A 9,356-nucleotide genomic window follows, 5' to 3' on the forward strand; every position below is an offset into this window, starting at 1 on the left:
TGGTTTCAGAGATGAACCCAGCAACAATGGGTGATCAAAGACTGATAGCGACCAAAGAATGATACAAACATCGCGACCTGAAGCAGCATCTTGGGCAAAAAAAAAACGACCTTAAGCCGCTTCACGGGACCGCAACTCTATGGTTTCAGCCCCATCTGTTAAGGGAGGGATGATGTTAGGGCAAATCCAACTCCGATTAGAGCTCTCATGGCTTTCTTGGTGTGAAATTTTGGGTGTTTTGCAACTGGCTTTATGATAACATGATTTGGTGTTTAAGGTTTTGTTTGGATTTTGATGAGAGAAACAGAGGGGGTTTGAAGAAGATCGCAATGGTGGATTAGTGGTGGTGGAGGTAGTGGTGGAGGTGGAGCTGATGGTTGTGGTGGTACCAGAGAGAAAGAGTAGGGAGAGAGAATGTGAATTACTGTGTGTATTTATTTAATAAGAAGGGAAAACGGTGATGGTGATTCGGTCGGAGAGAAGAAAAGGGGAAAGGGAAAGGGGTGGGGTGGGTAAAAGGTTAGGTTTTTTTTTTATTAATTATTAAGGGTGTTTTTGTAATTTCACACCCACTTAACAGAGAAAACAAACTGAAGTTAGACCCAGGGACTATCCGAGAACAAAAAATGAAAAGTTGGGGACTATTCAGGTAGTTTTAGAAAGTTGAGGACTATAGGTGAAAAAAGGTGAAACCACAGGGACTATCCGGGCATTTTTCTCTAGATAATATTTCCACCCAATGAAAAATAGATAAATAGAGCCCACTCAGCCCAGCCCAGTCCTTCCGTAACAAGCTTCGCGGTTTCTTTTTCCCCCTTTTGTGTATTCATTCTTTGTGCAACATTTTGAATCGGAAGAAGAAGAAGAGGTATGGCGAAAAGCGAAGAAACGTCATCATCTTCATCTTCTCGCCCATGGGAGTCCTACCACACTGTTTATACTAACGCCAAAGCAGGTACCTCTTTCGTCTCTCATAGATTGTTATTATTAATCTCTAATCATTTCCTTCTGTAAATAGATGTAATTCAATTACTCACTTTCATTCATTGCACTTGTCTGGATGTTAACTGTTCTTATTTATGTGAAATTTGCCCTACAAGCTTAAATAATCCCCACACTTTAACCAAAGTCATGGCAGAACATCTTGTTCAGTGGCGGAGTCAGAAATTTTTTCTTATGGTGTCATTTTTATGGATATTCCGGTTTATAGTAACCCGGAATCAAACATTTTGGATCGGTTCGGATCTAGTCGGGTCAAATCACATAATAAAAGTAAATATCACAGTAAAAGTACAATAAACACATAATAGAATTACAAAATTCATTTGAAATATATAAAAAATGCATTTAATAGTTGCTATGTACGTATTTTCATGTTTTGAAAATGATTCATATTGTTTTCAATGGCAACTTGCAAAAGAAACCTCTTTTTCATTATAACAAACAAATGCACGCATCATTCAAATGATCAAACATCCTGTTAGGTTAAACAACTGAAACAAAACCAATTAGACATGGGGCTATAATGCTTACTGGATTAGAAAAAAATAAAAATTAAGCATGGACCTTTAATGATTTAAAGTATACTAATTAAATTCTAGTAACTGGGCTTAATTTTTTAAACATAAATGTGTTTATTATGTAATTCTTTTAGAAGAAAACAAAACAATGGCGACGTTTGTAAAAAGACAATGGTGTCGCTCGTAAAAAAACAATGGTGTCGCTCGAATTTTTTCTATTATACGTTGTATTTGCTACACAAAATTCAATGGTGTCGGACGACACCGTTGTTCAAAGTGTGGCTCCGCCACTGATCTTGTTGTATAATTAATATATCTTTATGCAATGAAACAACACAAAAAACTAACTTTGTATTTTAAAGATTTCTTATACTTTTATAGTACTTCTCTGAAATTTCTCTATAATCAACTCAAGATCTATCAAATTTGAAGTTCCAACTTATTATAAAATGAAATGCAAATTACCTAGGTTTACCGGGATTATCATTATGTTGGCAGGTATGGATGGGGTTGACAAGGAAAAAGTGCAAAGAGTAGTCTATGAAATGAGCAAAGGATCTAAGTATTTTGAGAATGAGGAGCGGAAGGAGGCTTATATGAAACAAAAGATTGAAAATATGCGAGCTCAACGTGCGAAGCTAAAGCCTGCTGATATATCTCATTATCAAAGGGTAATTGATATAATTAGTTTATTACATTATTATTATTCTGTATGTTGACGCTCGCTTGCGGTATGCGCATATAATGTATATATGTGTGGGCCATCGGGGGGCAAAAGTGAAAGTGCATTAATTTTAACGTTATTTTACTAATTTCGTAAAAATAACGTTAAAAGCTGAGGATGGTTAATCATGCATCGTGTGGTGGTGTTGATAGCTGAGACAAAAGGGTACATGCACTAATCGGTCTTTGTCCCGATTGCTGAGTGTTATTTGCCTTATGTCGAAGGTTTGATGCAAAACTACTATAGAGCCGGGGGTCTCACTGGAAGCAGCCTCTCTATTCCTACGGGGTAGAGGTAAGGCTGTCTACATCTTACCCTCCTTAGACCCTACCTTTGCTTTGCTATTGGTGGGATTTACTGAGTATGATGATTATTATGTATGTTCGTATTAATTATACAACATTAAACCCCTTTTACAAATTATAATTTTATGCGAATCTTTGTGCAAAGTTCCTGTTCCTCTCTGCTCAGATTGTCACTCGGTTACGCCTTTAATGATTCTTTAACCTATTTAGTTCTTGTGTGGATATAGGTTGCTGATAAAAGAATTGCAGAACTAGAAGCTACACGTGATTTAACAAGGACGTGGTTGCATGTAGACATGGATGCTTTTTACGCAGCTGTCGAAACCTTGAGTAATCCATCATTAAAAGGCAGGCCAATGGCTGTTGGCACCATGTCTATGATCTCTACAGCTAATTATGAGGTTTAAATTTCAAAATTTCCCTTTTTTATTGCTTCATACAGAACCACCTTGTTAAAGGGCAAAATTTTCATTCTGTAGGCGCGGAAATTTGGGGTTCGTGCTGCAATGCCTGGTTTTATCGCCTGTAAATTATGCCCGGAGTTGATATTTGTGCCCACAGATTTCAAGAAATATACATATTACAGTGACTTAACTAGAAAAGGTCAGATGCTTTATTTTATTGGAAATTCTATATAAATAGTTTTCCTTCTTATGAACTATGTTATAAATATAATGTGTCATTTTAAAGCAGTCTTCCAAGAATATGATCCCAATTTCATGGCTGCGAGTCTTGATGAGGCCTATCTGGATATTACTAATGTCTGCAAAGAAAGGGATATTACTGTTGCTGAAGTAAGTTAGACACACACACACACACATGTTGAAATGTAAGTGCCAAGTCACTTTCGATTCTTATTAGTATTTTTGAAGGTCACTGAAGAACTTAGGCAAAATGTATACAAAGCTACTGGACTGACGTGCAGTGCTGGAGTTGCTCCAAATCGCTTACTTGCAAAGGTGTTGTAAGTTGTGAAATGAAGAAATCATATTTATTCATAATGGATTTAACTTGAATTAAGTTGATGTAGGTGGGTGGATTTGTAAATTGTAATAGTATTTTTGATTCGCTTCCAAAATTTGATCAGGTGTGTTCAGATATAAATAAGCCAAATGGTCAGTTCCTTTTACCTAACGACCGGGCTGCTATCATGACATTTATATCATCACTTCCTATACGAAAGGTACTATATTCTTAATTGAATAGCCTTTCCGGCAATTAGTTTGGATATATTTGCAATCTTTACGTAGAAACAAATCTGATTGTTTTTTTTTTCACAGATTGGGGGAATTGGTAAAGTCACAGAACATATCTTAAAAGATGTGTTTGAGATTAAAACATGTGAAGATTTGCTGCAAAAAAGCTCTTTCTTTTGTGCGTTATTCTCCCCTTCATCAGCAGGTGTGTCGGTAGTCACCCCTCCCTTTTTTTTACGTTAAACACGATACTAATCGTAGTTTCTGCACGATGTAGACTTTTTTATATCCGTTGGTCTAGGGCTTGGAGGAACCGATGCGCCTCAAGTTAGATCGCGGAAAAGTATGAGCAACGAGAGAACATTTTCCGCAACTAAGGACGAAACATTCTTCCATCAGAAACTAGGTGAGAGAAAATATATATCAGATGACATATTACTTAATGGCAATATGTACATGAATATAATAGAACTCTTGTAAAATATATATTGCAGTCGAACTTTCAGAGATGCTTTCTGCTGACATGGAGAAAGAAGGTCTACATGGACGAACACTAACACTAAAACTAAAGACTGCGTCGTTTGAGGTATGGTTTCGTGCTTTTTTGGTGTGGAGGGAAGTTGTTTGATAAAAAAAATTTAAGTTTAGCCATGTTCAGGTCAAAACTCGAGCTTTGACTTTGCAAAGTTCTCTACGGTCAAGTAAAGACATATTGAAACATGCTTCAAAGCTTCTGAAGGCTGAACTGCCTGTATCACTTAGACTCATTGGTAAGGTGAAAAGTTGTATTTTTATATTTTTAAGATAAAGACGTAAAGTTCAGATGCTATTTACCAGAATATAATGTTTAATCATAGGATCATGAATATGTCTTCATGCAGGACTACGCATGTCTCATTTCAACGAAGATAAAGATGGTACTCTGTCTGATCCTACCCAAAGAACACTTCTTAATTATATCAAACCGGGGGATGATAACACGAATCTTGTGGATGACGAGCATTCAGATGTTAAAGACCACTCTGAATCACATTGTTATACATATACCAACCCATCGCGTGACCCTTTGTCAGAGCTAAATGATAACAATGAGCAAGTAGTGGAGGATAATGGCCTTGAAGATCATGAATGCAAAGACCAGGTATTTGTAGTAAAAATGACTATTTGGTGCATAACTCTTAATACTGATAAAACATGCGAACTTAGAATAAAGCTCATTTAGCGTATGGTACTATTACAATTCACATGTGAAGATAGGTGGCAATTTCAATCATTAAATTAAAAATGTTTTTATATCGATTATGTTTTATTTCTACTGGGTCAGCTAGGTTAAGCCAAATATATCAGGAAACTAGTTGAATGGGTCAAACGGGTCTAAAGAATGCATTAAACCTCCTATCTGTTAAAAAAGCTTATTATTGTTTTAATATAGTTGAATGCGGTGAAGTCTTCTGAATTTGATGCACAAGGGATAGAGACACATTCGCTAGAGGGAAGAAACCAGGATCAGTTGACCATGATTGACTTTTCTGAGAAGGAAACCGGGTCTTCATCATCACATGATAAAGAAGCGTTAATATGGTTGGAAGATTACAAGTGTTCACTATGTGGTGTAGAGCTGCCGCCCAGTTTTTTGGAGGAAAGGCAAGAACATGCTGATTTTCATCTTGCAGAAAAGATGCAAATGGAAGAAGAATCTGCGCATGCTTACAGAAATCTTCCACTCAAGAACAGGTATGCAGTTATGCATGATGCAGAGTAATGAGTTTTGTTGTAGAATGTACTCCATCCATTTAAAGAAATGATGAAAAACAGTTATTTTTAATCATGGTGTTATGAACATTTTATCAGGATGAGGCAGAAAGAGGCTGTAGTTGGCCAAAGCAAAGGCAGGAAGAAGCTGAAACAATCTCCCTCAAATGGTAAACACATTCCCATAGATGCCTTCTTTTCAAAGGCAAGTCACAATTTGTAAAATTTATGACGGTTGTTGTATAGAAATCCAATAATTGTAACGTATCAGAGCAGTTCTATTATTTATTTGTTTGTTTAGTTGGTCGTTTAATCTACGACACTCACCAATTGCAAGACTTTGGATTCCGACTGATAAACCAGTAGACCTGTTTTATTTGTTGTTGATAAGATCTACCATCGAACATTACCAAATAACATTTAATAATTGCGGTTAAAGGTGCAAACTTAATATAAACACATTTCCACTGGTGTTCTGGAATGACCCATCAATAACCCTTGTTGGGTTGTATCAATGCTTACGATTGCAAATTTCCATAATACACAATAACAGTATTACGCCGAACCAAACCACACCGACTCTGATGCCTTGTTAAAGTTTGCTGATGAAATGGGATAGTTGTTTGTAGTTAAAAAGTATGTAAAATAAACAAGCTAGTAGCCACTATGTTTATCCTTCCAGAATTTCAGTTTCATAAACATGTATTAGACTAGACTATAACAAAATTACTGAAGGAGAAAATTCATATAGAATTTTGGGGTAAAACCAAAAATCAATAACAACAATCAGCTTGTCATACACGAAATACTAACCCATAAACCTAATTAAGGACGAAGATCTTCAATGTCTGTTAATGAAGCCACAACTGCAGATGTCTTGTTTGGTAAATTAATCACGAGTTGTCCACATGCACCGCTTATATCTTGACCCATTTGCTTTCTAACAGTAGTTCGTATATTATAGGTATTTCTAAGAATTTTTTGAAATATAGTGACTTTGTCATCTCCACTTGTATCAAATTGACTTAGCGTGCCAATCGGATTAAAAGGTATCAGATTTATAACCTGCAAGCAACAAATAAATAAATAAATAAATTTATGTTTTCAAATCATAATTAACAATTTATAAGTTGGCAGCTCACCACTTCAAATGTGTCGAGTAATTTGCCAAGTTGGTGTGCATGTTGTTCCTCATCATTCACACCGTCGAGCATTATGTACTCTATGAAAATCTTTTGCCCACTGAAAAAAATACGTGTAAGTTCTAGTAATTATCTAATTAAAAAAACAAAAAATAAAAAAACTACCTTTTCTTTTGATATTCTGCAAGAGCATCCATAAGTTTTCCTAACGGAAAAGCTCGTGCTGCAGGCATTATCTGACAACGGATATCTTGAACTGGTGCATGAAGCGAAACTGCTAGGTTTAAATTTGGTAAATCATCATGGAATTTGTTTATTGCATGAATTATACCAACCTACCAAAAAACATACAAATATTAATATTCATATTCATATTCATATCAACAAGTGCAATAAAAAAACTAGACAGAGAGAGTGGAGCATAGCATACCGTTGACACAGTTATCTTTTTGGGTGAAATTTGAAACGGATATGATGTCATTACTCTTATAGCTTCTACTAACGCAGTATAGTTGTTCAATGGTTCTCCCATTCCCTGCCCACAAGATAATAACATCAGGATAATGCAAAATTTTCCCATTTTTTTTTTTTTTTTTTTTGTAACTAAATATATTACAAGTTACCATGAAGACGATATTGCGTATGGGTGACAAACGGGAAGCATGCACCAACTGTTCTACAATCTCTCCAGTTGAGAGGTTACTTTTGAATCCCATCGTCCCAGTTGCACAAAATTTGCAGCCCATTTTACAACCAACCTATATCCAAATTACAAATTATATAAATATTAAACATTGTGTTAAAGAAAGAAATCAAAACTTAGAATCGTAGGAGGTATGTATGTATGTATGTATGTATACCTGTGAAGATATGCATAACGTGGAGCGTAGGCCACCAGAACGAGGCTTGCCTGCATATTTCCCTAAACTGGAATCATATCTCATAATCACGGTTTCTACAGATGCTCCATTCTGACACAAGCAATTTAGAATTCATAATCTACATCATATAGTTCATTCACTTTGCAGTAATACTACGCCCCGCTTATGGTATGCGCATATAATGTATATATGCGTGGGTCCTCGTAGGGCAAAAGTGAAAGTGCACTAATTTTAACGTTATTTTACTAATTTCGTGAAAATAACGTTAAAAAGCGAGGGACGGTTAATCATGCATCATGTGGTGGCGTTGATAGCCGAAAGACAAGGGGATACATGCACTAATCGGCTTTTGTACCAATTGTTGAGTGTTATGTGCCTTATGTCCAAGGCTTGATACAAAACTACTATCGAGGGTCTCACTGGAAGCATACAAACCTACTATCGAGCCGGGGGTCTAACTGGAAGCAGCCTCTACCTTAGTTTTGCTATTGGTGAGATTTACTGAGTATGATGATGACTTTGCAGTAAGACATATGTAATTTGCATTTGAAAACCACTAATGCTGACATGAACAACTAATGTGGTAGATCAAGGGGCATATAAATAGAGAAAGTACCTGCAACTTAATGAGGAGTTTGGTGGTAACTTGATCAGTGGAGTCAGAAACGAAATCAACGGCAGAAGTGCAGGGTTTGAACTTTGATGAAAGTAACGAGTAAGCAGCTGAAGGTAATGAAGGAATGTCTCGCCATTCACAATTAGGGTTCTGTATCACATATCTACACAAACAAGTAATTCATCAGTGAAAAATAAAAAAGATAAACGAGATTCAAACGGAGATGGAAGAGGGGAGATATCTTACTTCCAGATTGTAGGAATGAATTGAGTATTGATTCCAGATTTATCAAATTCTGTTCTTATGAAGGGTGCATCGAACACAGATCGAAACGTCGTCATATCAAACTCAAACCCCTTTGTTTTCTTTCTTTCTGTCTGTTGTTAGGGTTTATGAACGACGCAACCTTTTCTTTTTCAGTTCTTCCAAAATTCAATCTTCTGAAAAGCCAGCAAACGTTTGGAATTATGTATTAGACACTCAAGTTTTTAGGTTTGCATGAATACCACCCTTTTTTGAGTTTATTCCAATAAGACCGCTATAATTACTTCCTTCATTTCAATTAGACCTCTAAAGTACGTTTCATCACCAATGCTATGTTAAGAATCAACCTGGGTACATTCAAACATCGAACAGATTAGTCGAAACGTAATATGATGCATTAAACATATGAAAACATACGTTTTGATGTATCCAATTTAACTCAATAGCATTGTGATTAGATAAAAATGTAAAATATATCGTATTTATATGTGACCTGACTCATACATAGGATACGTACAAAAAAGCATAAAATGTGTACCAAGGGAAAACTGGCATGTGTAATCAAAATACATATTCATATCAAGGGCAAAAATTTTACCCTTAGCGCATTGCGGTGGATCGAAATGTAGAAAAAAATGTCGATAAGTGAATTTATATCATTTACGTTGAAAGTAAATTTATGACGACATGTACATTAAAATGTCAAAACGTTTCGATTTTTTTTCATCAAAACGTGAATTTATACCGACACGCATATAAATTACCAAGTGAGAAAATAGCTTCTTAAATTTTAAGTTAACGAATGAAAATAACCGGTGGGGGGTAAATTTGAAATATAAAGTCTTAAGAAAGTCTCCTAAAATTTAGGGGCTGATTTTATTAATTTAGAAAGTTTATAGTCTTTTTAGTCTTTTATTGCTACCGACCTTTCCTTTTAAGTAGGGATGGCAATCGAA

The 9,356-nt window shown here is 35.7% G+C and overlaps 2 protein-coding genes across 2 annotated transcripts; one reads left to right on the top strand and one right to left on the bottom strand.

The window, feature by feature from the left end:
• The first annotated feature begins 654 nt into the window (after positions 1-654).
• Positions 655-5,875, top strand: LOC110918701 (DNA polymerase kappa). The gene is made up of 14 exons (XM_022162977.2): positions 655-955; positions 2,019-2,191; positions 2,777-2,950; positions 3,029-3,152; positions 3,243-3,343; positions 3,422-3,508; positions 3,637-3,732; positions 3,830-3,950; positions 4,023-4,151; positions 4,240-4,331; positions 4,404-4,515; positions 4,627-4,886; positions 5,178-5,479; positions 5,597-5,875. The coding sequence occupies exons 1-14, from the start codon at positions 871-873 to the stop codon at positions 5,718-5,720; spliced, it is 1,980 nt and encodes a 659-aa protein (XP_022018669.1). The 5' UTR covers positions 655-870; the 3' UTR covers positions 5,721-5,875.
• A 263-nt stretch (positions 5,876-6,138) lies between these two features.
• Positions 6,139-8,587, bottom strand: LOC110918703 (dual-specificity RNA methyltransferase RlmN). The gene is made up of 8 exons (XM_022162978.2): positions 8,383-8,587; positions 8,137-8,299; positions 7,500-7,610; positions 7,263-7,397; positions 7,070-7,174; positions 6,805-6,974; positions 6,640-6,739; positions 6,139-6,562 (listed from the first exon to the last, which is right to left on the bottom strand). Exons 1-8 carry the CDS (start codon positions 8,475-8,477, stop codon positions 6,323-6,325), a joined length of 1,119 nt encoding a protein of 372 aa, XP_022018670.1. The 5' UTR covers positions 8,478-8,587; the 3' UTR covers positions 6,139-6,322.
• Positions 8,588-9,356: the final 769 nt, after the last annotated feature.

This window comes from Helianthus annuus, chromosome 16 (assembly GCF_002127325.2).
Source record: "Helianthus annuus cultivar XRQ/B chromosome 16, HanXRQr2.0-SUNRISE, whole genome shotgun sequence".
Lineage (NCBI taxonomy): Eukaryota > Viridiplantae > Streptophyta > Magnoliopsida > Asterales > Asteraceae > Helianthus > Helianthus annuus.